The 26,898-nt window shown below is 46.7% G+C and overlaps 1 protein-coding gene across 8 annotated transcripts in view; it reads right to left on the reverse strand.

The window, feature by feature from the left end:
- LOC130120675 (dedicator of cytokinesis protein 9-like) overlaps positions 1-26,898 on the reverse strand; it is a 130,134-nt gene that overhangs the window by 13,694 nt on the left and 89,542 nt on the right. For 3 of the 8 annotated variants that reach the window (XM_056289349.1, XM_056289350.1, XM_056289353.1), the window contains 27 exons: positions 25,600-25,809; positions 21,758-21,880; positions 19,795-19,877; positions 18,753-18,875; positions 18,370-18,449; positions 18,054-18,241; positions 17,798-17,863; positions 17,583-17,675; positions 17,315-17,438; positions 16,548-16,666; positions 15,843-15,929; positions 15,059-15,148; positions 14,125-14,240; positions 13,121-13,190; positions 12,888-13,013; positions 12,674-12,745; positions 12,071-12,217; positions 11,315-11,398; positions 10,725-10,836; positions 8,427-8,605; positions 8,203-8,319; positions 8,001-8,112; positions 7,778-7,911; positions 5,276-5,393; positions 3,898-3,964; positions 3,728-3,775; positions 2,460-2,596 (listed from right to left, as the gene is read on the reverse strand). In XM_056289349.1, coding sequence (XP_056145324.1) covers positions 2,460-2,596; positions 3,728-3,775; positions 3,898-3,964; positions 5,276-5,393; positions 7,778-7,911; positions 8,001-8,112; positions 8,203-8,319; positions 8,427-8,605; positions 10,725-10,836; positions 11,315-11,398; positions 12,071-12,217; positions 12,674-12,745; positions 12,888-13,013; positions 13,121-13,190; positions 14,125-14,240; positions 15,059-15,148; positions 15,843-15,929; positions 16,548-16,666; positions 17,315-17,438; positions 17,583-17,675; positions 17,798-17,863; positions 18,054-18,241; positions 18,370-18,449; positions 18,753-18,875; positions 19,795-19,877; positions 21,758-21,880; positions 25,600-25,809 — 3,025 coding nt within the window. Of the gene's footprint in view, positions 1-138; positions 183-2,459; positions 2,597-3,727; positions 3,776-3,897; positions 3,965-5,275; positions 5,394-7,777; positions 7,912-8,000; positions 8,113-8,202; positions 8,320-8,426; positions 8,606-10,724; positions 10,837-11,314; positions 11,399-12,070; positions 12,218-12,673; positions 12,746-12,887; positions 13,014-13,120; positions 13,191-14,124; positions 14,241-15,058; positions 15,149-15,842; positions 15,930-16,547; positions 16,667-17,314; positions 17,439-17,582; positions 17,676-17,797; positions 17,864-18,053; positions 18,242-18,369; positions 18,450-18,752; positions 18,876-19,794; positions 19,878-21,757; positions 21,881-25,599; positions 25,810-26,898 lie in introns of all 8 variants that reach the window. The other 5 variants (XM_056289351.1, XM_056289354.1, XR_008811000.1 and 2 more) reach the window with 4 other exon arrangements.

The raw sequence follows: 26,898 nt of genomic DNA on the forward strand, positions 1-26,898 counted from the left end.
TTTAAAGTGATGAGGAAAAGAGCAGGGCAGAGGGACTGAATGGATGTGATGAAGGCTAGTTTTCATTGAAAATGGGCATGCGCTAAATTCAACCAGCAACGGTCTGCAAAACTGCCTGTCGACCTGACACGTTCTTACCATGGTCTACAGATATTCCAAGAATACTCGAAATCTTTCTTACACTGAAAACACAAAAAAATTGTCTTTATTAAATGATGCCGTTGAAGAGCCCTGCCACACAGCCCAACCTCTGTGGGTACAGTAAAGTTAAAGTTCATCTGACCGACCCATATCAGCACAATCTGAAGGATTTCACTTGTATCCGTTTGACACTGGGCTGGGTTTGGTACATTGAAGAGGATAGTAGAGGAAGAGGAAGATGAAAATGATGATGATGATGTTGAAAAGCATAATGTGTCAGACTGCGGAGGGGCTGGAGTCGCTATAGCTGATGGTTTACCGGTGTACTAGACCGGTCAGAACTAGCACCTTTTCCCTTTCTCTCAAATATCCAGTCCAGTGAAAATTGTGTGACATCTTTTACTTTATCGGGGGTTTTTTTGTTTTTGGATTTTCCCCCCTTTTCTCCCCAATTGTATCTGGCCAATTACCCCACTCTTCCGAGCTGTCCTGGTCTCTGCTCCACCCCCTCTGCCGACCCGGGGAGGGCTGCAGACTACCACATGCCTCCTCTCATACATGTGGAGTCACCAGCGGCTTCTTTTCACCTGACAGTGAGGCGTTTCGCCAGGGGGATGTAGCATGTGGGAGGATCATGCTATGCCCCCCAGTTCCCCCTCCCCCCAAACAGGTGCGCCGACTGATCAGAGGAGGCGCTAGTGCAGCGACCAGGACACATACCCACATCCAGCTTCCCACCCGCAGACACAGCCAATTGTGTCTGTAAGGACGCCTGACCAAGCCAGAGGTAACACGGGGATTCGAACCGGCGATCCCCATGTTGGTAGGCAATGGAATAGACCGCTACGCTACCTGGACGCCATTTATCAGGTTTGTTAATGAAAATTACCCAAAATATTAAATCTGTTGTTGTTGTTTTGAAAATGTGACGAAAGCGACAAGAGAAACTATCCTCCTGGTGATCAACACAATTACACCATTTAAAAAAAACAATCTTCTTCTGAGAATAGATTACATCATTTAATACCCTGATTTAATTAGACAATTAATTAAATCCTCAACAGTCTGTCCGTTGGTCTGTTTTTGAACAGTTGCCTAGCAACACCATCCAATAAAGTGTCTTGTCTTGTGAACTCAGGGCCACGCCCCCACAACCTCCTGGGAATAGGCTGTGTTGGGGGGGGGGGGCTAAAACAGTTACAACAAATCAAATGACTCTCCTAATGAGAGTATTCCATGATAAAACATGATTTAATTAGGATTACTGGACTGGATTTTTTTAGCCAGAGAAATCTGTCTGACGTCTGTTGCTCAGACCACCTGGAAAGTCTCTTATGTGCAAATGTCCTGTGCACAACGTTACAGAAAGGTTCGAGTTATAGGTTTAGAGCGGTGGTGGTGCCCAACCCTACTCCTGGAGAGCTACCCTCCTGCCGGTTTTCAATTCAATTCAATTCAATTTTATTGTCATTAAAAACAATGTGCAGGCACATGTTAAAAATGAAATGAGGGGTTCACTCCAACCCTGATTTTTAGTCCTTTTTTTTTATTTGGATTTTCCCCCTTTTTCACCCCAACTGTATCCGGCCAATTACCCCACTCTTCCGAGTTGTCCCAGTTGCTGCTCCACCCCCTCTGCTGATCCGGGGAGGGCTGCAGACTACCACATGCCTCCTCCCATACATGTGAAGTCGCCAGCCGCTTCTTTTCACCTGACAGTGAGGAGTTTCACCAGGGGACATAGCACGTGGGAGGATCATGCTATTCCCCCGTCCCCCTCTCCCCCTGAACAGGCGCCCCGAACGACCAGAGGGGGCGCTAGTGCAGCAACCAGGACACATACCCACACCCAGCTTTCCACCCGCAGACACGGCCAATTGTGTCTGTAGGGACGCCCGACCAAGCCGGAGGGGATTCGAACCAGCGATCTCCGTGTTGGTAGGCAACGGAATAGACCGCTATGCTACCTGGACGCTTCCTCTCCAACCCTGATTTAACACATCTGATTCAGTTAATCAAGATCTTGGTCAGTAGGTAATTAGTAGAATCAGGTGTGTTAAATTAGGGTTGGAGTGAAAAACAGCAGGGTGGTAGCTCTCCAGGAGCAGGGCTGGGCACCACTGGTTTAGAGTTAGGGTGAAGGTTAGAGTTTGGGTTAGGGTTAAATGTAACCCTTCGTCATGGAAACAAGTGTCACTGGTTGACAGCGCAGGGAGAAGGTGGGAGCCCCTGTGTGGTTTAGGATGGTGGACTAGCGACTACCAGCGGACCCTCCATATGTGGGATGTCTGACGAGTGTGCAGTACGGGGGCACTTACTGTGGTTATATGTGTATGAGTTATCCAGGCTGCTGAGCTGCTGTAAGCGGGCATGCATCATTCCCGCCCTGTTACGGGACACAGGCAGAGTCTGAGACTTCCGCTCATGTGCTAATGGTCCCGCCCCATCCTGGTTCCTGATGAGGAAACGGGACACTGTTAGAGAGGTGGCCGACTACCGGCGAAGCAAGGGTTAGTCAAGCAAGTTAGGGTGGGTAATCAATAAACTCCCTTCTACATACGGGTTGCAGTATGTGGCTGATTTAATCTCCAAGTCTTTTCAAAATATGGCGACAAAGAAAGTTCCCGCTCAAACTGACCGGAAAAGATTTAATTCAAAGATTTTTGGATATATTTTACATACGTGCCCTCGCTCATCCTGCCCACACTTTACTCACTATGTTAAAACACACATGAACAAAGAAAGGTTGTGTCCGGCATGCACTTATATATTATCGCATAGCAGCGTTGAAGCGGCCAGCTGCAGCCACAAGCCATGCCAGTGAGGATGAGATAAGCACAGCAGTTGTGTCACAGCACGGCAACTTTTCCATGAGGTGGAGGGACAGATAGCATGCTGTTAGTGCAGAGAGATTTCATCTGAACCCTTACCAAAGCAGGACAGGACAGGAGCCAGGCTTTATTTCTTTTCACAATGTTAAACTTGCCAGCATTCAAGTGAATAGAGATAGAGAGTGATGGCAGGTTAGACAGAGAGAGGAAGAGAGAGAGAGAGAGAGAGAGAGAGAGAGAGAGAGAGAGAGAGAGAGAGAGAGAGAGAGAGCACTCAAAGCCCAAAGACAATCAAGGCCATAAGTCCCCCATAGTAGAGAAAGTATGTTTGCTCGCATGAAATTGGATTTATTGTATGTCCTACAGTCCAACATATGTATTTAGACATTTAGACACAATTCACAAATAAGTACACACAACACACCATTACAGCACTTCACAGTCACGTCAGGGAACACATCAGTATTAAGTTTAAAGGAAGAGGGGCTGGAATGAATCAAACTAACGGCTGCTTCGTTGTATCTGACGGTATCTTCTCCAGAGCATAACTACTGCACATCCTTCAGACGATCTCAAATCTCATCTTTAGAGCTAAACAGATTTTCCAATTCCTCGAATATTACAAAACTACAGCAAACTACATGAGATACTTACGAAATTAATTTAGGTTTAAACTCTAGTAAAGTGATCGTGGTTTTAGCATAAATCTATAACCAAAGACACAGTTCACTTAAGTCAGGCTTTGACAGCATTACCTGGCGATGTATCTCTTTCCCATATATCTGAACTGATGGAGACACACTCTGAGGACCAAAAAAAACCCCAAAACAAAACAAAAAAGAGGGAGAAAATGAAGACTCGGTCAATGCAAACTTATCGATTTAACATACATCAGGATGTTCATGGTAACAATCAAATATCTTACTCGACTAGAGTGAAAAAATCCATCAGCTCAGCTGATGAAGCCTTGTTCCAGTATGTGAACAAGGCATCTAAAAGGGAAGAGATGGACAAATTACACACGGCATTATTTGATTTGCAGGGTAGATTTGCAATACAATGCAACGCAATGAAATGCGATGCGACGCAGTGCAATGTGATGTGACGCGATGCAATACAATACAATGCAATGTAATACATTACAATGCAATGCAGAAATGCAACACACTGCAATAATACAATGATATGCAACACAATACAATGCAATGTAACGCAACACAATGCAATATAACGCAACGCAACACAATACAATACAATTCAATGCAATACAACCTGATGTATCCCTATAGCTACCCCTACTTGAATAAGTGTTGTTGAGTACGAGACGGATAGACCTGTAACTTTTAAAATCTATTTATTTTCTCTATAACTGTAAACTTTGTGTTTTTATTCTTCAACATTTGCATGTAGTATCCTGTTCTACGTATTGGCTTTCTTTCTCTTCTTCTACCACCAAAAGAACTTAATATCCATCCACCCATCCATCCATTATGCAAACCACAACCCGGAGAGTAGAACTCAATATCAGAATGCAAATTAACTTGAGTCGACCTCAGTACTGTTGACACTTGTCCTAATGATTGCTCCTTGCTCCGTTGTTTTGTTGTCCTTCCTGTTCTTGCTGTCTTGTGTAATTTGCTTTGGAATAATTATATCTAATTATGGTCATGAACTGAAATGAATCAACAGAGGTAGTGATTAGCTCGAGTAGTGCTGGGCAATATGGAAAATATTACAAAGATCACAGGGACTCTTACAGAACATTGATATTTTAATTTCACTGAGTAGTATTTTTGCTGTCTGTTTTTATGATGCTAGACAAATAAAATGGATTATATCTTATATCACAATATCTGCAAAAATACCATATTAAAGAGTCCAACTGGGGTTAATCACACTGAACTCTATCTTTTTATGTTTTCATACTTTAATTTCTTTTTAGAAATGTCTTTTTATCTTATTCTGTATTTCTTATTAATATCTTTTTATGCTAGTAAATCCCTCTGAACTGCCTTTGTGGATGAAATGTGCTGTACAAATAAGCTCAGCTTGCATCGTCTTGCCTTGAACCCGAACTGACCCCGAACAAACTAAAACTAGTTTTCAAATAAATATTCACTTCAAATATTTCAGATCTAGTTTAGTGGGGAAATGTTCGGTAATAGGATTCTCTTTATCATAAATTTAGACAACAAAACTGTTATCATGATATAATATCAGACAGACAGACGGATAGATGGATAGATAGATAGGTGGATGGATGGATGGATGGATGGGGGTGTAATCCAAGATGGAGATCTTACCTTCAGACATGCTTTTGAGCACGTGGAGGAAACACATGAGAAGGCTCTTGATCTCTGCCTGGTCCAGTTTGTCACATCTCAGCAGGGTGTTGCTGCCCAGGGCCGAGGCAGGCTGGTTCTGTACCACAAAGACACCGCTCAGAAGGAGAGACAGGCAAAATACAAATCCCTCGCTCTATGCTGTCCGTCCTCATGACCTTTGACCCCCGAATTTGGGTTTCCGGGTCACAGATCAGCGTCAAACTAGTCTCGATCTGTGTCCAGGTAACCGGTCCCTCTGCATCATAAGCCGACGCAATACAATCAGCGTCAGCATCCCTTTTAGCCACCAAGTTCAACAGATATGTTGGTTTTGTTTTGTTCTTGGTTAACTGTCACAGCAGGTGAAACTGCAGTGTAATCTTATCAGTCAATCCTCTAATGCATTATCCCCCTCTATTTCAGCTGAGAATGAATTGGTTTTCTGGAGGCCTGGGTTTGGAGTAGTCGATCAATTCTAATGGAGTCAGTCACTCGGGCCTAGCAGGGCTGTAAGCGTTGAGGAGGGATCGCCAGTTGAGCTCTAAATGGACCTCATTACCACTAGCTCACCAAGCTGAGATAAACAACGGAGACAAACAGAAAACCAAAGCAGTGGAGTAATAACAGCCCTACCACAGGGAGGGACACGCCAGTATACAGCAGCACGTTCCTTTGCCAGTCTCCAGACCGTGAAACTGGCTGGGGATGACTTCATGGAAAGGGTGACGCGACGGTTTCCCTTAAAGGACATTTTTAAAGTCCAAAAGGAAGTTGACGTCAGAGAAGCTGACTGAAGAATGTGAAGCTGCAGTGCAGTAATTTGCCTGTGAATCTTTTTTTACCGTTCAGAGATTCAGAAAGAGTAGTTAATTTGGGAATATATTAGGGGGGAATTTACTCATGACTGCCCTCTGTTTCCGAGCCGTTTATGCCAATTAATTCTACCACACGTATGTCACAAATAAGAACAGGGACCATGGAGTAAACAATCCATCCATCCATTATCCAAGCCGCTTATCCTAAGTAGGGTCGCGGGGATGCTGGAGCCTATCCCAGCTGCCATTGGGCGGCAGGCAGGGAGACACCCTGGACAGGCCGCCAGTCCATCACAGGGCCCACACACACACACACACACACCTATGGACAATTTAGTACGGCCGAGTCACCTGACCTACGTGTCTTTGGACTGTGGGAGGAAACCGGAGCCCCCGGAGGAAACCCATGCAGACACGGGGAGAACATACAAACTCCACACAGGGGATGACCCGGGACGACCCAGGACCTTCTTGCTGTGAGGCGACCGCGCTTACCACTGCGCCACCATGCCGCCCGGAGTGAACAATAAAAAGAATTAATTCATATTAACTAAAAACATCCTTATTTGTTCCCCGTTGTGTCGTAGATTTAGAGCAAGGGTGACACAGCACACGAGAGAGGAGTCGGTAAAGTGAAAAGCCTTGTTAACGGACACGCTTGTTATGCAAAAGAGAACAGGAGGAAAAAAAAAAGAATCCCATGAAGGCCTGCGGCACAGCAGCTCTGCTTCACGACACCAGAGGAAAAGCGGGGCGGAAACCCTGGCAATCATCTGGCAAAGAAAAGGCTCGAGGCGAAAGGGCGGAAACACACAAACTTCACACACACACTTCACATTCCCATACGGGACACTCCTATAAGAGGGTGGGGTGACTGAGAAGGAGGGAGGTGTAATTTTTATTTGTTTTAGACTGTTTTTTGTACTTGAAGTGGTACGCTGGCCTGCGGGGCGCTCTCCGCCACACAGGGGACAGAGAGCAGGGAGAAGTCCATGGTGACACGCTTGGTGCGCACGGAGAACATTGACTCCTCGGCCTCCGTTAAGAAGCGCAGGACATTGACAGAGTGTCTCCGCACAAACTTCTCCTTCTGCCGCAGCCAGCCGCACAGGGGAGGGCGGGGACGGGGGGTGGAGGGGGATGGAGGGGGGTTAATGGTACAAGTTAGCAAGGCGTGACATTGTCATACAACAAGGGGGCCTCAGATACGACTCAAGACACGGTGAACTCGGGTACAACTCTCCCGTCACGGGCGACCCTACGCGGAAATACCGGCGTACCTGAACAAGTCTGACAGTCTTGAAATCGCAGAAATATCTCATCGTCTTGTTTCAAGGATCACTCAGAACCTACAAGCAGTTTTGTCCAGTAACTGCATGATTTAACTTCACGAGCGATGCTTCAGGCGAGACAGAATATCTTAAAATCGGTGCAATTTTAACTTGCTTAAAGATTTCTGGTCTTGTTTTGTTTGAAGAAATCTTACCTATTTAAATATTTTACGGCACAGGCTAATTATTTGGCTTGTTTTAGGGATTTTCTTACTTGAAAATGCTAAATTTTGTCTGAATTTTGACATGACATTTTTGCACAGCCCAACTTAGTTTCTAGCGAACAATGCTTGAAATGGTTTCCCGGGCTTTTCTCAGCGGTCCTCGAGACGTACCTTATCGAGAGAGTTGGCCTTGTCGTTGTTCCTCTCGGACAGGCTGTTTCCGGAGTCGGTGCTGATGAGGGAGCCGCGGGAATCAGCATGACGCACCGAATTTATATTTGGGGTGGAGGACGTGTGCGGCGAAGCTGTTAGAAATAACAGCAGTGTTAGGTTCACAAGGGCCACACCCTTGCAAGTCTTAATCTCCATTTTTCAGCACCATCATCTTGCTCACCAGTGCCGGAGATGACTCCAAAAACGTCCTTGTGTAGACTCGTGTCCAGGAAGGTGCTGGACCTCGGCGGGGTTATGAGGGCATTGGCCAGGAGGGAATCATCTCTCCCGTTCTGATGCAAAACAGGGAAAAGTGTTAGTGAAGATGGCTCTAAAAACAGAGCTGTGAGTTCCTATCAGCAGCCACTAGATGGCTCCCTTACATTGCTAGCTGAGTGGACGCTGAACGGCGAGACCTCCTTCACATTCAGCCTGTTCACATTCTCTTGGAGCAGACCAAACAGGGGCAAATAGAGGGTGGCCAACCTGGCTTGCTGGCTCTGAAATACAAATCAGTTGATCAGCCTTACATCTTAAAACAGTCACCCATCACGCTGACTCTAACTGTGGAGGGAGGAAGAGACAGGGGTATGGAGGGACCGCTTACCTTGGAGGTGTAGCGGTCATCGAAGGTGTGCTTGATCATCAGGCTCTTCAGCACCTGGATGGATATCTGACGGATCTCCCTGAACTCCTGCAGAGCCGCACCGACCTCCCTGAGGAGCAGCCCGACCAGGAAGTGGTTCTTACAGAAGTCGTCTGTCAGCGAGTAGTCGAGCTGAAGGTCTGCGAGGACGAAGAGGAGAGAGACAAAGAAAGATTGGCTAACGGAGTCGCGAAGATGCAATCCAAGGATCTCGAGAAGGTAGCGAAAGCAAAGCACCAAACAGAATAAATCTCAACAGACTCTGATTACAGAACCACTCTAGCAAACAGAAGCAGATTTTTACAATATGACCAGAAACAAGCTGGGAAGACGGCAAGAAACGCAACTGACTGTAAAAACCCTGTGAGCAAGTTGAAACACAGCATCTCCCTTGCTTATAATTAAATTTGGTGAAATATGAAATATCGCACCCCCCATACACGGCAAGGCTATTTAAAAAGGTGAAAATATAGGGCGTCCGGGTGGTGTGGCAGTCTATTTCGTTGCCTAACAACACGGGGATCGGCAATTCAAATCCCCGTGTTACCTCTGGCTTGGACTGTCTGCGGGTGAGAAGCTGGATGCGGGTGTGTGTCCTGGCTGCTGCACTAGCGCCTCCTCTGGTTGGTCAGGGAGCCTGTTTGGGAGGGGGGGGGGACTGGGGGGATAGCATGATCCTCCCACGCCCTACGTCCCCCTGGCGAAACTTCTCACTGTCAGGTGAAAAGAAGCGGCTGGCGACTCCACATGTATGGGAGGAGGCATGTGGTAGTCTGCAGCCCTCCCTGGATCGGCAGAGGGGGTGGGGCAGCAGTGACCAGGATGGCTCTGAAGAGTGGGGTAATTTGCTGGATACAATTGGGGAGAAAAACGGGGAAAAATCACCCCCCCCCAAAAAAAGTGAAAATATCTCAGTTTGAGATTTTTCTCAACATATTGTATTTGCGTAAATAATAGAAATAAACAAACTGGCATATTATTTGAGACACAGATTCAAATAAAGGATGAGTAAACCAAACCGAAAGTGACAGAAAAACACTGCCCCAATTTGATGTGAACAAAACGAGAAGTCCTTGTTTTTCTCTTAAATGACAACTATATCGGTTGTCAGTATCAGTACACTGTCCCTTTTTAGTAGATGTGTTTTACCACCAAGCAGATTTCATTCAGTAGAAAAATATATATACATATATATGAAAAAAAAATAGATCCCAGATTTAAGTTTTGTTAGGAGGTCATAAATACCAAACCGCTGAGAGAGAAAACCCACCCAGACATGACTCCAATCGCACACACATCACGGACAAAAAGCCAGAGTTCATACCGAAATAGTTCATGTGCGGTGTAATTTTTCACGATGAAACCGACAGACAAACAAATCGTCCCACACACCCAGAGCAGGAAACGACGCCGGCGACCGACTTACCCAGCTCAGGTTTTTTCAAGGGATTCATATGACTCGTTCTGATCAGGGTTGATGGACACAAATCAAATAGTTCTGGTTTTGTATTTTTTTCTTTTTTTAATGAAATCAAAATCAATGTATGAATGAATGTATTTGAATCTATGCATCAATAAATAAATGTAAATAAATCGATGTATTTGATACATTTTAGATTTTTTCCACGTTTTTCTCCCCAATTGTACTTGGCCAATTACCCCACTTTTCTGAGCCGTCCCGGTCACTGCTCCACCCCCTCTGCCGATCTGGGGAGAGCTACAGACTACCACATGCCTCCTCCCATACATGTGGAGTCGCCAGCCGCTTCTTTTCACCTGACAGTGAGGAGTTTCACCAGGGGGAGGAGCATACCATTCCCCCCACTTCTCCCCCCCCCGAACAGTTGCTCCGACTGACCAGAGGAGGCGCTAGTGCAGCAACCAGGACACATACCCACATCCGGCTTCCCACTCGCAGACACAGCCAATTGAGTCTGTAGGGACGCCTGACCAAACCGGAGGTAACACGGGGATTCGAACCGGCGATCCCCATGTTGGTAGGCAACGGAACAGACCGCCACGCCACCCAGATGCCCTGTACTTGATTCATCTGACGGCCTTTTGGCTGCTTAGTACACTAATGGATGTAGGCGGGTCATCAGGACTGTGATAGTGGTATTAGTACTTGACTGTGCAACAGCTTGACTTGTGCGTTTGTCTGGTTGTGACCGACTGAAGAGGCGTATGGAAGGCGATTAAAAAAAGATGAAATGTGCTGTTCCTTGACTAGAAGATAAAACATTTTGATGAAGAGCTCACCTTGAAATCGCTGTATCCTCCCCTTTCCAAAAGGCATGGGCAGATTCAAGGGGATGTAGTGCTCATGGTTGCAGATGACTCGCAGGAACTCAAACTTGAACTCAAACAGCGTCTGCATGTAGAAACACCGGGTTCATTAGGGAGGGTAAAAAAAATAAATCATTTTGCCAAAGTACAGCTGATAATGCTCAGACAGGACCTTCCTGATCCTCCCAAAGTCTCAGTTTAAAGTTATAAAAGGGACCACCCAGGACTTTGCTGCCAGGGGACCTACTGGCCCAAGGAGCACAGGCCTGCAAAAATGATTTCATCTCCAAATTTGTTTCTAATCTTCTCAAAATACATTTTTACACATAGGCTTTTAGAGTATTTACCACCACCAATCATATCCTTTGCTTTAAATCTCACTTGGCACCTACTCTAAATCTTTTCATTGTCGTTTCATTGTTCTAAAGCACCTGTGTTGGATGTAAATAGTGGTAATGATGATGATTATGGAGATGATTACCATTATTATTGCTTATAGTGCTACTGTCGAATAGATAAACAAACACTGGATTTATCAGATGAATGAGCGAAGATATTTTTACCTTGGGGTCTCCGGGCACAAAGCAGTTGATGTAGTTGTTGATCTGCTTGAAGGCAAAGCCTCTGTCCATCAGGGTGAAGCAGCGCTACACAACAAATCGGGAAGGGAGTATTTTCCTGTTCAGTTTAAACAACCAATAAAGTCGTGCAGGACTATATGTATGGTATTGTATACATTTTCTTATGCTCCCCAATTCTTTTTTTTTATGCCCCCCTTTTCTCCCTAATTATACTTGGCCAATTACCCCACTCTTCTGAGCTGTCTCCGTCACTGCTCCACCCCCTCTTGCTGATCCAAGGAGGGCTGCAGACTACCACATGCCTCCTCCGACACATGAGGAGTCACCAGCCGCTTCTTTTCACCTGACAGTGAGGAGTTTCCCCAGGGAGATGTAGCACATGGGAGGATCACGCTATTCCCCCCAGTTCCCCCTCCCCCCGAACAGGTGCCCCGACCGACCAGAGGAGGCACTAGTGTGGCGACCAGGACACATACTCACAATCCGGCATGCCACCCGCAGACATGGCCAATTGTGTCTGTAGGGACGCCCGACCAAGCCGGCGGTAACACGGGGATTCGAACTGACGATCCCCGTGTTGACAGGCAACAGAATAGATCACTACGCCATCCGGCCGCCATGCTCCCCAATTCTACTACACCAACACTTAGTCAAGGTAGATAACAACCAAAAAAAAAGAGAGAGAGAGAAAGCTGTGTTCGGCTGGCCATGCGAGGGGCAGATACAGTAGAATCTGACCTTGATAAAGACCGCCAGGCTGTGGTTGGCGTTTCTGGCAGCATCCAGGTTGTCTTTGTATTTCTGGGTGATGTGGGGCATCATCATGTTCACCAGGGTCTCCACAGTGTGATGGAAGGACGCCGAGAAACGCTGATTCCTGGAGAGCTGAGGGGCACATACGAGTTTGTTTTTACCACGACTGCTGTACACGACGCTAATAACCCAACATGACTCAGTTTAATCTTCGATTGAAGTGGTTATGTTACGCCAGATGGCGGTAGTCAGCATTCATTCCCTCTGTTTCTTTTGTGTGACCTAAGTACACTTGTGGGAGACCGCTGGTTTCCACAGTGGTGCTGAGATTACAGGGAGTTATGCCAACGGAGGGTGAATACAGGAATGTGGTTGGTTATGGGGTATGCGCAAGTGCAGCCAGATAAAATGCAGGGTAATGTGGGGAAGGAAGCCTGTAGACGGTAAAATTTTTTTACTTTGAACGCGGCACTGCAACTGTCCGCAAGACCGGGCACCATGTGAACTACAGCAAAGCATTTAAGCTATGCTGAAATAGAAAAAGAAAAGAGCTAGGGATCCTGACTGCATGTGCTGTGATGGACTTACCTTCACTTTACCACTCTCGATCAAGTGCTGAGCCATGGACTTGACCAAAGCTTCGAAGAAATACCAGGAGTACTACGGGGCAAAAAACAAAATCATGCACCGATTAATAAATCATGAAAGGTAAATTGACCTGCTATGAAAACGGAATACTAGTAGTATTCCTGTGCCGGTGCTAGAAGTAGTCACGCAGTTTGATTTAGCAGCCCTACGTTACCTTGAGCAGCTTGTTGCTAGTGAGGAAGTCGGTGGAGGGTTTCAGAATAGCAGTCATGGCTTTAGCCAGCTCCTCGTGTACTGTTCGGGTGGTGGAGGCTGCATATGGCTCAGTTCTGAACACATACTGCGAGAAAGAGATGCAAAAGGAGACGTATCAGTATTCCAGCACCGAATAAAGAAATAAAAAGAAAGGTTTATGTCGTAGGCTGAAAGGTGAACTGGGAATTCAACCTTCACATATGATCTCAGATAGTGCTCCAACCCTTCCTCATGGCACTGGGCAACAACGTGTATCATGACTCTGGAAGAGATCATCGGGGGAAAAAAAGCAGGTGTGAAGAGGGCCGACGGAAGGCGGCGTTATTACGCTTTCATGTTGCATCACAAACATACACACAGGCCTTGCTTTATGAAAGTTTCCAGGTGTACATTTGTGATCACAAACCAAATCCCAGTTGTGATTTGTAAACATCAGAATCAGAAAGAATCAGAAATCAGAAACACTTTGTCATTTGTCAAATCTGTCATTAACATAAACATGTTAATTTATTGAAAAGAATTAAATATAGAAATAGAATAGAATAGAATATCTGTCAAACAGTTGATACAAAACTAAGCAAGTAACTAAAGTGCAACTTATTCAAACTGATTTTCCAAGATTACAAAACAAACCTTTATCCAAACTATGCATGTTTGAGATTTAGTTTTACTTTTGCTTTGATGTCATTTTTAGATCAAATTTTAACATTGGGGTTTTGGGCGTCCGGGTGGTGTGGCGGTCTATTTCGTTGCCTACCAACACAGGGATCGCCAGTTCAAATCCCTGTATTACCTCCTGCTTGGTTGGGTGTCCCTACAGACACAATTGGCCGTGTCTGCGGGTGGGAAGCCGGATGTGGGTAGATGTCCTGGTCGCTGCACTAGCGCCTCCTCTGGTCGGTCGGGGCGCCTATTCGGGGGGGGGACTGGTGGGGAATAGCGTGATCCTCCCACAAGCTACGTCCCCCTGGTGAAACTCTTCACTGTCCGATGAATAGAAGCGGCTGGCGACTCCACATGTATGGGAGGAGGCATGTGGTAGTCTGCAGCCCTCCCCGGATCGGCAGAGGGGGTGCAGCAGCGACCGGGACGGCTCGGAAGAGTGGGGTAATTGGCCAACTACAATTGGGGAGAAAAAAGGGGGGGAATAACCCCCCCAAAAAACACTGTGTATTTCAGGGATAAAGAGAACTTACCGAGTGACGTTGACGGCGACGTCCTCCTGGGTGGCACTAGTCAGCACCCGAAACAGCTGATTCAAAATGGTGGGCAGGAACTTGATCATCACATGACTCTCCATGGCATGAAGACTCTGAGTGCAAAAAAAGAAAAGAAAAGTGTGACATCAAAAAGTTAGATATACAAAAAGCTCAACACCATAGTATAAATGTATTCGTAACACAACACAGATCCAAAGCGGAGTGGCGTACAGTGACAGGTAGAGTGTTACACATTGTGATTATGTCGGCTTAAGACACATTCTCATTCAGGACAATGAGACTGAAATCCTCACAACTGAAAATGGAGCGAGAGCCAACACGGTGTGACACTAAGAGGAAACTGAGCGAACAAACACAATAAGAGGACACATGAGAACAGAAATATGACAATCACCCACAACCTTTTGTCCAGTTCCTGCAAAAAGGCAGCAAAATGGGTACGTGGTGCATCGCTGTCCGCGTACAGGACGCTAACATAAGGTCCGTCAAGTCATTTGGCGAGCTGCCAGTGAAAACGGCGACTCCGCTTGACACCGCGTTTGACCTCTTAGCCATTGTTTGTGTGCACTGCCGTGTTTACAATAGCACCCAAGAGATGCATTGGGCTAAGTCTCCGTCGCCATGTCAATGTCCTAACCAGAGACAATGGACTGTGATTCCCATGGACTGTAGGCTATAGTCATGTCAGCTCTGTCCCACCCTGAGCTGAGTAAACAAACACTGATTTCTAAATATCCTGAGGAAATCAGACCAGAGATATGAGATAATGAGTGATAGAAATAGACGAGACAGGTAAAGCATGCAGACAAGATGACAAAGGGCATACCAGAACACGGTTAAAGGGAACCCCGCCAACCAGTTGTGTACTTGTGTTACTTATTTGCACAAAGGAGGATTGGGATTGCTTTACCTTCAGGTATTTGACCAGTTCTCCTCCAGATACCTGCGCTGCAGACGCTATGCTCTGACAGTGGTGAAAAAAATTGTGCAAATGTTGATCCTAGAGAGAGAAAAGACAGAGGTGAAATTACAACTAGGTCATCAGATAGCAGAAGTCCATCCGTTATCCGAACCGCTTATCCTGGTCTCAGGGTCGCGGGGATGCTGGAGCCTATCCCAGCAGTCAATGGGCAGCAGGCGGAGAGACACCCTGGACAGGCCACCAGGACATCACACAGGGCCGACATACACACACACACACACACACACACACACACACACACACACACACACACACACACACACACACACACACACACACATTCATACCTAGGGGCAATTTAGTATGGCTGATTCACCTGACCTACATGTCTTTGGACTGTGGGAGGAAACCGGAGCACCCGGAGGAAACCCACGCAGACACGGGGAGAACATGCAAACTCCACACAGAGGACGACCCGGGACGACCCAAAGGTTGGACTACCCCGGGGCTCGAACCCAGGACCTTCTTGCTGTGAGGCGACCGCGCTAACCACTGCACCACCGTGCCGCCCCATAGGGGGTCGGCCCCCTGTAGTCGAGCAGCTAGCGATGTCGCCTCGTGCTGCAGTACAACCCCGGATCGAATAAAACAGAAGCGACAAAGATAACTCAAAGGCGATTTCTACCAGAGGGCGTTCATGGCATATCCTCAGCAGACTAAATCTCTGCTTAAATTGGGCAATTGTTCAATAAATAGTCTAACAATTACTCACCTGAGTGTAGACGGTGGACACAAGGTGAGAAGACACCTTGAAAATTGGCTTTCCTCCATCCACCCATTTGATTTCAGGACCTGAATGCTGCAATAAAAAGAAACAGCTGCAATTCTAACAAATCTTACCAGAAATTGAGGTTTCAGTTAAAAATCCACCATTATTCACCTACATATTCACTTATAAGAGATATCTCCAATTATTTCTACCGACAGTTAATGATTTGACTCGTAGCTGTATACTCATACACATTCGACTAATAGTAAATAAGGTATAATTAGGGGTGGGCAATAATTCAATATTGCCATTTATCATCTTTCAATGATAGCGTTTTGGGATAAAATTGGGATATTATCATACTGTGATACTCAATTTTGTTGTCTAAATGAATGATAATGAGAATCTATTAATTGAAATTTCTCACAAGATGAGGTCTGAAATATTTGGGAGTATTATTTGAAAAGTAGTACCTCATGGAGAGCAACAGAGGAGGGATCTCGTCACAATATTATTTTCCGTATGGCCCAGCACTAGGTAAAATTTCTACTATTTGTAAAACTTGCAAGTTATTAACTTTTTCTGAATGTATTTTTGAATCTAAATTTAGTAATATTGTATTAATTTTGGGCCAACAGCAGCCAACAGTCCCTTTAAAAAAATAAACAAAAACAAAACACTTATGGATGTCCTGCTTCTGCACGTTACCTTGCTGACACCTTCCTGACAGCTCAGGTAGCCGGCCGGCAGGTTGGCAGCCACCGGGACGTGGTTCTCGTTCATGATCACCCGGCCGTCCTTCAGCAAAGGGAGCCAGGCGTAACCCACTGAGGAAGAGGACACCGGGTTTTGTACAAACAGCCTGACAGCCGGTAACCACAACAATAACCAGTACATGGAGCGGGAGGAGAGAATTTAAAGGGGCTATGTGCAGTATTTGGCTTTCCTGAAGCGTGATGTAACTGGAGAGTATCAGCAGGGAGGAAAAACTGATTCAGTAATACTAGGTAGTCCTAGTAAGGTAATACTAGTAAGGCAACAATAAGGTGAGTTTGATATCACAGCATTGCCAGTGAATCACAATTTTTTTTTTTAAAGCTTTTTCTCCCCAATTGTACCTGGCCAATTACCCCACTCTCCCGAACTGTCCCGGTCGCTGCTCACGCAATTCCCCCCAGTTCCCCCTCCCCTCTGACTGACCAGAGGAGGCACTAGTGCAGCGACCAGGAAACATACCCACATCCGGCTTCTCACCCGCAGACACGGCCGATTGTGTCTGTAGGGACGCCTGACCAAGCCGGAGGTAACACAAGGATTCAAACCAGCAACCTCCGTGTTGGTAGGCAACGGAGTAGACCGCTACACTACCCGGGACGCCCCACAAAGCACTTTTAATATAAGCAAACTGTCAAGTCATTTCAAGAGTTTACAGTGAAATGTGATGGAGACTCGCTGCAGGGTGTGTGTGCTCCTACCCTGTGTTTCAACAGTGTCTCTCTTTTTGGTGCTGGCCTTGCTGTTGCTATCACAGCTGACATGGAAGAAGGTAAAGAGCAGATGGTGCTTCTCATGGAGCTGGGTTGGCAGCTCAATTTTAAACTGTGGGAACGAAAAAACAAAACAAAACAGACACACTCCCGTTACTAACAAACACATATCATGTGATACGGTCTCATCTCCAGGCTGGTCATCACCGCACCGGAGGCGTTCATGAGTACAGCGGTTCGACGCGGGGCTCCTCACCTCGTCATAAAACTCGGGGTTGTGCTGGTGATGTAATACCGCAGCAAAGGCATTTTTGGTAAACAGGGGTCCTCCTGGTCGCCCGTAGATGCACTGTGGAGCGATTACAGCGGTTAGTCAACAATCAATCAACCAATCAATCAAGATGGGCTTCCCTTCACCTTGGGAACACTACGCCAGGAAATTGCTCCAGGAGACAGCGACTACAAGTTTACCTTGAGTGAGACGGCCTCCTCCTCGTCCGAGTCCCTGAACTCGATGCAGACAGCGATGTTCCTTGCCTGAGGACAGACAACACAGAACAAAGGTGACCTCTTCAGACGCGTGACGCGGGAAAGCGTCTGAAGCAAAGTGCTTCTGCAAAAGTCGGAGGAGAAACCGTGTAGTCAGAATATCTCCTGCATAATGCTCTCACCGAGAGAAATGGAAAAACCCCAGAAAACTAGCGCTGCACATAGCTGCTCACAGTACCTTTGCGAAGGACTTCTGGCTGTCGTACTTCAAGTTTTTCGGGTAGACGTAGAGGTGATTGTTGTAAATGGTGAAAGGCTGGGAGCACTTGGCGATGCACGGCACAAACTCCTCCACTTCGAAGAGGATGTTGTTCCTCTCACTCATATCAAACTGCTTCACAGGAATGTAGGATGAGGTAACACAATCTGCACATGGGAGCAGAGGGGAAGGGGCGGGGGGCGGGAAATCCATATAAACAGCCCTGCCGACAACGCCACCAATCTGACCTGAGAAGCACCTTCTCAGGTCGATGTGTTGAATCTGGAGAACTTACTTGTCAAGTCGGGGGCCACACTGTCAATGGTAACATCGAGGTTCCCTAAGATTACAGGTAGCTTGGCCATCTTCTCTGGCCTGAGGGAAAGAGGGGGGAAAGTCCATGTTATCATCCATGTTGGAGTAAATGGGAAACAGACAGGCGGCCTGGAATGAAATCGCCCAGGGTAACAGAGCCAAAGTGGATAGCAAAATATTTGCAAAAGGTGAGAAAGTGACTTTGGAAATGAGACTGGGCATTTAGGCACGTTGTTGAAGTCAAACTCTTTCAGGGCTAGTTGATAACATCAACATACGAACACGCCACCGTCATCTGCGAGATCGGTCTGATCCTTATTTAACAAGTGAAGGGTTGGAATCCCTCATCGGCGCATTGCTTACTTTCTGAAGTCAGCAAGCAGTTTGAACATGTCATCGTTGGACAGCTTGTTGCTGTCTTGTCTGTAGAGCGCCGAGAAGCGGGCACTTTTATCCAGTGTCCCTGAAGCATCTTTGAACAGAGGCCTGGAAAAAAAGAAAAAAAAGAAAATGTGTCAGAAACATCATTCACATCTGGCTTTCTTTGTTTCCTACGCTTGTATTAACAAACGTCACTGGATGTTCCCCTCAGTCTATTTTTCACTGGTCAGAGCCAGAACACTTACAGACTTCCTGACAGGCTGCACCGTGCTGCTGCTGCTGCTGGGGTGTGTGTGTGTGTGTGTGTGTGTGTGTGTGTGTGTGTGTGTGTGTGTGTGTGTGCGCGCATGTACATTCCCATGTGGGGACAATTGTTCCACTGAAGCAGTACTAAATACAATAAAATGATGTGATAAAAAGCTTACGAGAAGAAAAGTTTCACTTTTTCAGTTAAAAATAGGTCCAAACAATGTCATCACTCAACGGATATCAAAAACACATCCACTTCTTGAAAACATACATACACACACACACACACACACGGCGTCCAGGTGGCATGGTGGTCTATTCAGCTGCCTACCAACATGGGGATCTCCGGTTCGAATCCCAGTGTTACTGGTTTGGTCAGGCGTCCCTACAGACACAATTGGCTGTGTCTGCGGGTGGGAAGCCAGATGTGGGTATGTGTCCTGGTCGCTGCACTAGCGCCTCCTCTGGTCAGTCGGGGCGCCTGTTGGGGGGGGGGGGGATTGGAGGAATAGCGTGATCCTACCATGCGCTACGTCCCCCTGGAGAAACTCCTTACCGTTAGGTGAAAAGAAGCGGCTGGTGACTCCACATGTATAGGAGGAGGCATGTGGTAGTCTGCAGCCCTCCCCGGATCGGCAGAGGGGGTGGAGCAGCGACCGGGGCGGCTCGGAAGAGTGGGGTCATTGGCAGGGTACAGTTGGAGAGAAAAAGGGAAAAATCCAAAAAACAAAAGAAAAGAAAACACACACACAACATTATCGGAGTGAACCGCTACCTCGCTGCCCAGGCAAAGGGCATCCTGTAGTGGCCTAACCGGCTGCAGGCCAACTTGGCATTTTTCAGGACCTTCTGTGCCACCTGGTGGAAGAAAGAAACAGAAATGTGGTTTGAGCTTTCCCGTTTAGAGACACTTGGAGGAATGATCGCTCTCAACCTTATTCTTATCCAACACGGACCAACTCCTGTACACCCAGTTTTACTCTGCCATATTCTACCTCCTCACCTAGGTCGTCCGTCAGGACACCCCCTACAGGGTTTCGGTTGCGCATGTTTGTGTAAAGCATGGGGCGCTACTCCACGTGCAGTTCTATGGTTCTCCGCTAACTGGAGATTTTGTGCTTTTCCATTGTGAAGAAGCATTGATCATCTGCAAAGCCACAATGTCCCCCGGTCCACAACAAAAGTCTATCGATGAATGCACCTAGGACTACTGCTACCCACAGGAGTAGCAGGATTTATCATCCAGGTTTACTCCTCTAGATCCGCCGTGTTCTGCTCTGTTGTCTCCTGACAACGTTAACAGGATTACTGCAAGGAGGGCGTGGCTCTTCACCACGCACGGACGGTCATTCATCATGGAGAGGCTATATTTTGCACTTCACGTGATGCTGGGGTGTATGGAGACCAGTCTAGGACGCCACGAAAGGCCATCGAGGAAAGTTACTACTCCTATACTTAACCCCTTAAAACATATTCTCATGGCTTTAGATCAGGGGTCCCCAACCACCGGGCCACAGACCGGCACCGCAAAGCATTTGCTACCGGCCGCAAGGAAACAATATGATAGACAATATTCAAATAAAAGCCCGGTCCAGCTGGACCGTGTAACGCTACAGGGCTCTTAATTTGAAATGGATACTTGAAGTGTGTACAATGATGTAATTGCATCACTCATCACGTGGCATGCGGCAGACCAACGGTAACTAACTTCATAACTCAGAGACCACTCGGTCAACTCGCTACTAGCAGCTAGCTAGCTACCGTGAGTACTGGTAAAAAACAAACGCTGCTTGAGAGTTTCTTTCGGAAGAGGAAGGGGAGGTAAAAGGTCAAATGATGATGATGACGCAGAGACAGCAGAGGCTGAGACGGCAAAAAAGAAAAAAGAAAGCTTCCTTCAACAGGAAATACGACTAGTCATACCTAAAATACGGCTTTACTGCGACCGGAGACTCACATGCTCCGAGCCCCGTGTGTGATATGTGGAGACAAGTTGGCTAATGAGGCAATGAAGTCCCCGAAACTGCTTCAGCACGTTACTTTAAATGCTATGATACTACTGACTTACAACCCTAACCTATATTCTGGCCGCCATTAAACCACCCCCGCCCCTCCCCCTCCCCGGGTCCGCCAGAATACTGTCATTATTAAACTGGTCAAAGAGGAGGTTTATGGATGTGGTGAGGGAGGACATGCAGGTGGCTGGTGTGACAGAGGAAGATGCAGAGGACAGGAAGAGATGGAAACGGATGATCCGCTGTGGCGCCCCCTAACCTCGAAAGTAGTAGTAGTAGTATTAAACCGGGTCCGCGGTGCAAAAAAGGCTGGGGACCCCTGCTTTAAATGGATGACACTCACTCAGGCACATGCAAGAACCATGAGAGCATGCACTCCTTACAAGTTCACAGACACAGACACAGACACACAGACACACACACACAGCCTTGTGTGCTCAGATGCAGACTAATGAGGTCTCACACACAAATACACTGACACACATGCTTGCTCTCTCATGCACACACACGTTTTAACTTCCTTTTTCAAACCCTCTGAGACACATTACTGCCCACCGGAGCCCCTAAGTGGTGCATGATTACACTCATGCAGCCAAAGCCAATGTTTGTGTTGAGTGTTTGTGCGAAAGGCCTGCAATTTCTAACAAGAACAATCTGATCACCTATCACGCGGGATAATCTCAGGAAACTGCCGAGTGGAGCTGGCTGTGGGTGGGTCCATACCTTGGTGGAGTCCGAACTCTTCATGTACGGCTCGGCACAGTGGGTGATCCCCCCCTGGAGGACCTTCTCGATGCGAGCCACCAGGAAGATATCTGGGTGTGGGCACGTTACCGAGAACACTCCCTGTGGAGGAGGACACGTTCCAACAGATAAATGTTAAAAACAGACCTGCGTACGTCCACATCTGCATATAAAATCACCCACACATCTGGATGGCCGTAAACTTGTTGACCAACTTGGACATCGACCCAAAGCTTTTAAAAGTGGAGGAGTGTAAAATCTTTAATCATTTTTGTGTGTGGAATTTATTTTCTCTTTAACCGTTCACCATTTTACATTTAAATTTAAAAACTGATGCACAAAGGGTCCTTACGATGTTTATGCGACCTTAGAAACATTATATTAACCAGAAAGTGAAACCGACAAAGCAAAGGACAGACATGGAGGTGATTTTTTGGCGTGCAAATGGAGCGGGGGGAGGAATGGGGGCTATCATTCGGTGGGGGACAAAGTGAACATGAAGACTCCTTATACAGTGGGCTTGCAAAAGTATTCATAGCCCTTGAACTTTTCCACATTTTGTCACGTTTCGACCACAAACATAAATATATTTTATTGGAATTTTATGTGAAAGACCAACACAAAGTGGCACACAATTGTGAAGTACAAAGAAAATTACACAGGATTTAAAAAATTTTTTTACAAATAAAAAACTGAAAAGTGCAGTGTGCAAAAGTATTCAGCCCCCCTGAGTCAATACTTTGTAGAACCGCCTTTTGCTGCAATTACAGCTGCAAGTCTTCTGAGGTATGTCTCTACCAGCTTTGCACATCTAGAGCAGGGCTCGAAATTAACTTTTTTCCTCAGTGTCCCACAACTGTCCCGAATTCTACTCTGTATTGTCCCGGATATAACCAACAGTGTCCCAAATTTTAATTCTTGTCGTCGCCCCCCCAATCATGCAGAATACATATAATTTGATCCTTTTTTGTCACTTAATCATCACACCATGGACTCTGGTCCACCATATAAGTTTAAAATACTTATTCTTTTATTGAACATATGAATATTAGTTTCGGGAGTTTCGGGAGTCGGCAGTTGTTTCGGGAGTCGGCAGTATTGGGGCTTGCATCAGGGGGCTGTTTATTCAACCACCTCAGCATTTCTTTCTTCTTCTTCTTTTAACTGTCGTTGATGATGGTCTATCGCTCTGGCTCTATGAATGTTGCATTAGAGCGAGTCAAGCAGCAGCCACTGGCAGGGTGGATGACGTAGAATGCATTCTATGATTTGCACGAACAGGCGATTGACTGCCCCATCGTGAGGTGCCGCAAGAACGTAAGCCTTCTGTAGTTTCGCCGTTCACACGTTTTTATTAAATTATTCAAACGACAAAGTAACGTCTAGATACTCATAATTAATGACTTTGCAAATAACACCTATTTCGAAGTTTACTTTGACATTTTTTTCACTGTCCCGGAATTGTCCCAGACAAAATATATTTGTGTCCCAGTAGGATTTTTTATGGTCCCCGGGACATCGGGACATTGTTAATTTCGAGCCCTGATCTAGAGACTGAAATTTTTGCCCATTCTTCTTTGCAAAACAGCTCAAGCTCAGTCAGATTAGATGGAGAGCGTTTGTGAACGGCAGTTTTTCAGATCTTGCCACAGATTCTCAATTGGATTTAGGTCTGGACTTTGACTGGGCCATTCTAACACATGAATATGTTGTGTTTTCTATACGTTTATTTCTGATTTTTCCCTTTTTTCTCCCAATTTAGTGGCCAATCGATCCCTATTTTAATTCAAACACCCACCCTCGTACTGCATGCGTTCGCCAACTGCATCTCTCCGGCCGGCAGTCTCGAAGGAGACCGCCTCCCCACTTTCGTGACAAGGCGACTCCAGGCCGAACCGCTGTTTTTTCCGACACACACAGAGACGCATTCATGTGACGAACACAAGCCGACTCCGCCCCCCTCCCGAAGACAGCGTTGCCAATGATTGTTGCTTCATCGAGTCCGGCCATAGTCGGATCTGACGAGACCGGGGCGCGAACCCCAGTCCCTGGTGGGCAACTGCATCGACACAAAGCCGATGCTTAGACCGCTACGCCACCGCGGACCGAATATGTTGTGTTTTAAACCATCCCATTGTAGCCCTGGCTTTATGTTTAGGGTCGTTGTCCTGCTGGAAGGTGAACCTCCGCCCCAGTCTCAAGTCTTTTGCAGACTCCAACAGGTTTTCTTCCAAGATTGCCCTGTATTTGGCTCCATCCATCTTCCCATCAACTCTGACCATCTTCCCTGTCCCTGCTGAAGAGAAGCACCCCCAGAGCATGATGCTGCCACCACCATGTTGGACAGTGGGGATGGTGTGTTCAGAGTGATGTGCAGTGTTAGTTTTCCGCCACACATAGCGTTTTGCATTTAGGCCAAAAAGTTTAATTTTGGTCTCATCTGACCAGAGCACCTTCTTCCACGTTTGCTGTGTCCCCCACATGGCTTCTGGCAAACTGCAAACGGGACTTCTTATGGTTTTCTTTTAACAATGGCTTTCTTCTTGCCACTCTTCCATAAAGGCCAGATTTGTGCAGTGCACGACCAATAGTTGTCCTGTGGACAGATTCCCCCACCTGAGCTGTGGATCTCTGCAGTTCGTCCAGAGTCACCACGGGCCTCTTGGCTGCATCTCTGATCAGTGCTCTCCTTGTTCGGCCTGTAAGTTTAGGTGGACGGCCGTGTCTTGGTAGGTTTGCAGTTGTGCCATACTCTTTCCATTTCCAGATGATGGATTGAACAGTGCTCCGTGAGATGTTCAAAGCTTGGAAATTTTTTTATAGCCTAACCCTGCTTTAAACTTCTCCACAACTTTATCCCTGACCTGTCTGGTGTGTTCCTTGGACTTCATGATGCTGTTTGCTCCCCAATATTCTTTTAACAAACCTCTGAGGCCGTCACAGAACAGCTGTATTTGTACTGAGATTAGATTACACACAGGTTGACTCTATTTAGTCATTAGGTCAACATTCGATCATTCAGCAATCATCAGGCAACTTCTGAGGGCAATTGGTTGCACTCAGAGAAAAGGGGGCTGAATACTTTTGCACACCGCACTTTTCAGTTTTTTATTTGTAATTTTTTTTTTTAAATCATGTATAATTTTCTTTATACTTCACAATTGTGTGCCACTTTGTGTTGGTCTTTCACATAAAATATATTTATGTTTGTGGTCGTAACGTGACAAAATGTGGAAAAGTTCAAGGGGTATGAATACTTTTGCAAGCCCCTGTTAGATCTTCAGCTTATGCATGAAAATGCATGTGTGACGTTGCAATATTGAAATTTAGTGGAGGGGGACGTCTGGGTCAAATAGCGGTTTATTCCGTTGCCTATCAACATGGGTCTCGCCGATTCGAATCCCCGTGTTACCTCCGGCTTGGTCGGGTGTCCCTACAGACACAATTGGCCGTGTCTGCAGGTGAGAAGCCGGATGTGGGTATGTGTCCTGGTCACTGCACTATTGCCTCCTCTGGTCAGTCGGGGCGCCTGTTCAGGAGGGAGGGGGAACTGGGGGGAATAGTGTGATCCTCCCACACGCTACATCCCCCTGGCGAAACTCCTTACTGTCAGGTGAGGAGAAGCAGCTGGCGACTCCACATGTATTGGAGGAGACATGTGGTAGCGCAGCCCTCCCCGGATCGGCAGAGGGGGTGGAGCAGCGACCGGGATGGCTCGGAAGAGTGGGGTCATTGGATGGGTACAATTGGGGGGAAAATGGGGGAAAAAATCAACAACAACAAAAAAAAATTAGTGGTAATGTGAATCCACCATTGCTCACCTGTCGAGGATACTGCATGGCTGACTCCGGCACACTGTGGACCAACCGCTGTCCCACGTGGAGTGTTTCCCCGCCGTTCATGTGCTGGCTGTTTGAGTTGGCCATCATGCCCCTGACGGACAGGTGGTTTAGGTCCACGTGGAAGTCGGCGGAGATCTTTCTGCTGTTTTGAATGTCAAACAGCGAAAGTGTGACATAGAACGGTTCCACCTAGAAAAACGAGAAACCGTGGACGCGTGAGAGAGAGACAGCGTAGATTAGAAGCAACAACATACAGAATGTATGGTACCCCCCGCCCTTTCTCTCTAATTGTACTTGGCCAATTACTCCACTCCTCCGAGCCGTCCCGGTCACTGCTCCACCCCCTCTGACCATCCGGGGAGGGCTGCAGACTACCACATGTCTCTTCTGATACATGTGGAGTCGCCAGCCGCTTCTTTTCACCGGACAGTGAAGAGTTTCACCAGGGGGACGTAGCGCGTGGGAGGATCACGCTATTCCCCCCAGTTCCCCCTCCCCCTGAACAGGTGCCCCGACCGAGCAGAGGAGGTGCTAGTGCAGTGACCAGGACACACCCACACCCGGATTCCCACCTGCAGACACAGCCGATTGTGTCTGTAGGAACGCCCGACCAAACCGGAGTAACACGGGGATTCGAACCGGCGAGCCCTGTGTTGGTAGGCAACGGAATAGACCACTACACTACTCAGACACCCTAATCATGTTATTCTGACTCCTCTAATCGTAGCATCAATCACTACAATTTCATTTCTATAGTCAACAAATCAAGGCAAAGCAAGTTTATGTGTATCGCACATTTAACAAACAGACAACTCAACATGCTTCGCACAAGGCATAAAATAGCATTAAATAATAAATAAGAATAAAACCTGCAAAGTGAATACGGGTCAGAGAGCAGTTCTTAGTAGGCTGCAATTTCTGTCAAAGGTGATGGAGAACATATACGTTTTTAGCCTTGTTTCAACAGTGGCCAGAGTTGGAGCAAGTCTCAGATCTGCTGGAGGTCTGTTCCAGCGTCGTACGTGTAGCGTAACTAAACGCTGCTTCACCACGTTTCGCTTTGACTCTGGGAACAGTTCACGGGCCGTTCTTAGATGACCCGAGAGGTCAAGAGGGTTCATATGGTAAAAGCGAGCCAAAGATGTATTTCGGTCCTAGACGGTTGAGCGATGGTGTGTATGAGCAGCAGTATTTTACAAGTCTGTTCCATGACAGACCGGAAGCCAGCAAGGAGACCTACGATTTGTTGTAATGTGTTCAAGCGTTCTTTGACTTCAT

This window comes from Lampris incognitus, chromosome 11 (assembly GCF_029633865.1).
Source record: "Lampris incognitus isolate fLamInc1 chromosome 11, fLamInc1.hap2, whole genome shotgun sequence".
NCBI classification, from domain to species: domain Eukaryota; kingdom Metazoa; phylum Chordata; class Actinopteri; order Lampriformes; family Lampridae; genus Lampris; species Lampris incognitus.